A 4,173-nucleotide genomic window follows, 5' to 3' on the forward strand; every position below is an offset into this window, starting at 1 on the left:
CCCCTTTTTTTTTTTTTTTTTTTTTTTTTTTTTTGTTATGTAGACGACAAAAAGCGATTCGCGTACAAGAGCGACGACGACGAAGGATACAACAAGAGGAAGAAGAAGAAAAAGAATTAAGTTGAATTCTCACTGCACAAAGCATTTTGGCATCATTTACACATGGCTTCCTTTTTTTTTTTTTCACGATCCACCAAATTGATGTCACCATTTTATGCCCCTCCAGCTTCCTCCCCCCGGAAGGGAGCATATGAATGTACAGGTGTGCAACACTTCTCTTTACGTGGCGCTGAGTTTTTTTTTTGGCCTCGATTGAGAACTAAATTTTGGCTAGCTGGTATAATATCCACCCCGATGTTGCAGTGCACTGTACACCTATGGCTTCTACACAATATTTCAAATAACAGTTTGGCTCTGTGGTCTACTCTCTTCGGTGACCCCTATATCATGTGCCATCGCAGTGGAAGACACTACTATTTATTATGTCCAAGTTTAATGTGTTGTGGCAAGGTCCTTTATTTCCTCTCTCTCCCCCCTCTGAGGGGGCACACTACACCATTCGACGCGCGTACACAAAAAACAACGTGGTGGCGCGCACATGTAGTCTTAACCCCTGGCACATAATCACTAAACGGTGATTTCATTTTGCATTTTTAAAAAAAATTTTTTTTTTTTTTCATTCGGCGCACCCCCTACCCACTTCCGACTCATCCTATAACATTGAATAAAAATAATAGAACTAACTGGGTAAAGGGAACAAACGAAAAAATTGGTGGACCCCATACCATACATAAGGAAAGCTGCCCTGCCGTTGCTCCATGGTGGAGCTTCCGCACACACAATAGGTAGTGTCCACTTGCATAAGTCAATCAACGCGGAAAAAAAATGTGAGACGTTTTTGTATAATACACCTATGCATACGCATTAATCATGTTTATGTGTTACACAGCGTTTATGTAATGAGGGTGGTAAGGTGACTACGTTAAGGGAAAATATAAAACGTGACTTAAGCGGTGCTACATAGGTCGGGCAGGAGGAAGCACAAATAAAATGAAGTAAAAAAATGAAACACATTCATATATGTAGCGCCCCTTCTGTCCCGCTCCCCCTAGCTGCTAATCACTAGGACCTCCCTTTTTACTAACTTATACCCCCTTATTTGAAGCTGCACGGAGTTCTCTTCCCCACTGTCGGCAAGCTCCACGAGCTCATCGCCCCTGTTCCGAACGCACAAATTATTTTCCAACACAACAGGGAGGGAAGCGGCGTGTTCACAATTATCCCCTCCAATGATGAGTGCCCCGTCCAGGTGTAAATTTCGAATGAGTGCATCTGACTTGACCCACAGGGTGGAGTTCTTCCTAATGGAAATATTTCCTTTAACTTTTTTAATCAGATCGGTTAGGGTAAAGGCAAATTGCGGTTCGAATAAAACTTTGGGGGGGAGGAAATACTGAACCCCTTTAAATGTCTTCACCTCAAATTCGTCTAGGAGGAACAGCTTTCCATTGTACAGGCAGGCTAACTGTAAAAAGGCGCAGTTGCTGAGGTAGAGATCTGCTTCTGCGCTGAACATACATTCTGGGTGTATGCCGATTTGCACTTTTCTCTTCGCCTTGGCGGGGTCGTTTTTCACCGGGGAGAAGCAGAGACGCCTGTCCAGCTGCGTAACGCCAACTCTTCCCTGTTTGCAAGCATAGCCTCCCATGTTATTCACCCCCTCGTCCTGCGACACGTCACTTGATCCTTCCCTCCCCCCAGAGTAGTAAAGAAAGGCGAAGTCCTGCATCATGCATTCCACTCGGGTAGCCCGAAGGAAATGCTTCCTCCCAAGATCGGCATATTTGGGATTAACATATTCAGGAACGACCCCATTGGTTCGTTGCAGCACCTCGTTGTATGTCTTCATTTCGAACAGAATAGAACTGGTGTTGCCAGGGAAGGAAGAAAACCCATCTTCATCCATCAACTCCTTCCCCCCTGAACCGGTAATGATAGACTCTAAAAAATTATATTCAATATTTACAACCCTTTTGCACTTATTTGAATTGATTAAGTTACAAATGGCTCCGATTTCTTCCCCAGGATTTCTCGAAATGGCTAAGAAGTTCATATGTAGCTGCTTCTGTATGGAGACCCCCAAGCATACAAACAAAACCTTCATAGCTAAAGCGTTAGTGTCTTGGAAGAAATACAAGTACCTGTATCCTTGTCCCATGAGCAGGTCTAAGTCGATATGTGTTCGAATCAGAGAATGGATGTCCCCATGCCCATGTGGTTTTGTGGAAAGGACATAAGAGCCATTTTCAAAAACAAAATCAATGTGTGCTTCGCTGTCCTTAAAGCATAATACCTTTTTCTGTTTTAGAAAATATAATTGGTTTTCCTTAAGGGTAAAAAAATTGTTCCTCTGCAAAAAGGAAACCGTCTCTTCATATGTATCATCGGACAGCATGATAATGAAAGGGATATCTACCTCTTTATTTTTTCCCTTTTTTATATATTGTTGAAAAGCTTTCAAATAATTACAATAATATTCAATGTACGTTTTTTCAGAGACTAAATTTGTTAGTAGCTTTAATTTAATGTCGTTGTGATTTAATCGTTCTCCCAATCCCCCGGCTAGCAACACGAAACATACTTGGTCTATATGGTTCAGTCCTATCTGTTCGTAGTGCAGGTACTGGTCGATTTGTGCGAAGATTCCACCACCCTGCGTTGCCGCCTTCTCTGTGTTTGTTCTATGCTGTTCCGTCCATTTTGGCTCATCAGTTAAGAGGTTACTGCTTCTATACATATTACGGTTGTAACCTTCGCCGTTCGATGAAGAAGAGGAGAGCGGAGGGGTGGATAACTGCCCGTGGGAAAGTGTCTTTGGGGATAGAGTCCTCTGGGATAGAGGAGTAGCCTCGCCCTCCGACGGGGAGCAGAAATTGCCATCCTGGGCAAAAGTACCATTCGCGTCGTACTCCTCACTGCTTCCGTTCAACGTGCTCAACGTCACATTGAAATGGTCTTCCTTTGAATAGAAGTGCCCAGCGGGTACATACATTGTCTTCACCTTCTCGCCTGCACCAAATTTGTGCATCATATCATCCCAGGGAAATTTTATTTTTATTAAATTATCTGGTCTTTCAATCACACAGTGTGTAAAATGGTTGAGTTTTTTTTCCGATTTTTTCATCAACGCTTTGGCTCTCTCCACGTATGTTCGCAGCCCATGAGGGTACACGAGTTCGAATTGTCTGATCTGCTTAATGATGTCTAAGATGTTTCTCTCGTTTATTCCTTCATGGTTTAGCAGCTCCGTTTGCCCCGTCTCAATCAGGTCTACAATGTACCTTTTGTCTTGGTCGCTGAGCGTTTTTGTGAGCTGATCGATTTTATGCATCCTGGCTAGGGTGTTAGCGGTGCCTTTTAGCGGATTACCTCGTCAATTTCGCTCACTGGGAAAGGGATGCTCCCCTTTGTCGAAATCAATCGCGCTGCTATTTGTTCTACCCCGTCTCCACACACTCGTTGGTGCGAAACCGCTGGATGTAGCAAATATAAATAGGGAGCAGTTATTCCCAACTAGGTCAAAAAAATCGTTTTCACTGGTGCGACAAGCGAATGATTACTACGGAGATGGTGCTTAGTGGAATTGTAGATCTGTCCACTCACAGAAAGTTATGGCTCCCCTCTTCAGCACGACGCAGACACCATGTCTATTTGTGCGTCGACGTTGAAAGGGGGATACAAAACCTGGCGGAACGGCAAATTCACTACGTTGTAGAGGGAGCAGAGACTCGTAGCGCATTGACAGGCTAGTTGAAGAGGTCGTAAGAGGACGAAACAGGGGGTTGCCAAACGGGTATGTTTAGCAGTTGGTCCATTTATAGTGAGGCAATATATATATATACGCCCGAAAAACGCTCATACATGTAGAGACATGTGCGGTGATACGTCTTTTTTGTGGGTGTATGAAGTTGTATAGACATTTGCTCATCTGTCCACCCGTTTGCAAGACACAACAGGTCTACGTTCTTTTCCCCTAATTTGTTGTTCGCTTTTCATTTTTCACTTTTCCGTTGCCCTTTTTTTGGAACAGTCAAATACACACTGTCAGATTAGTGTAGAGGGGGAAAATACCAGACAAAAATTTTTTTTTTTTTTTTTTTTTTTTTTTTTTTT

General features: G+C 43.2%; 2 protein-coding genes across 2 annotated transcripts in view; one reads left to right on the plus strand and one right to left on the minus strand.

The window, feature by feature from the left end:
* Positions 1 to 120, plus strand: part of AK88_03215 (uncharacterized protein) — a gene marked incomplete at both ends in the record, with an annotated part of 4,205 nt that extends 4,085 nt beyond the window's left edge. Inside the window, one exon of the mRNA XM_012480836.1 lies at positions 44 to 120. Within this exon, the coding sequence (XP_012336259.1) occupies positions 44 to 120 (77 nt within the window). The remainder of the gene's footprint in view (positions 1 to 43) is intronic.
* Positions 121 to 1,108: 988 nt separating this feature from the next.
* Positions 1,109 to 3,391, minus strand: AK88_03216 (uncharacterized protein; the record flags this gene model as incomplete). The annotated part of the gene is made up of 1 exon (XM_012480837.1): positions 1,109 to 3,391. One exon carries the CDS (start codon positions 3,389 to 3,391, stop codon positions 1,109 to 1,111), a length of 2,283 nt encoding a protein of 760 aa, XP_012336260.1.
* Between the last annotated feature and the right edge of the window lie 782 nt (positions 3,392 to 4,173).

The sequence above is a fragment of the Plasmodium fragile genome (assembly GCF_000956335.1).
Source record: "Plasmodium fragile strain nilgiri unplaced genomic scaffold supercont1.35, whole genome shotgun sequence".
Lineage (NCBI taxonomy): Eukaryota > Apicomplexa > Aconoidasida > Haemosporida > Plasmodiidae > Plasmodium > Plasmodium fragile.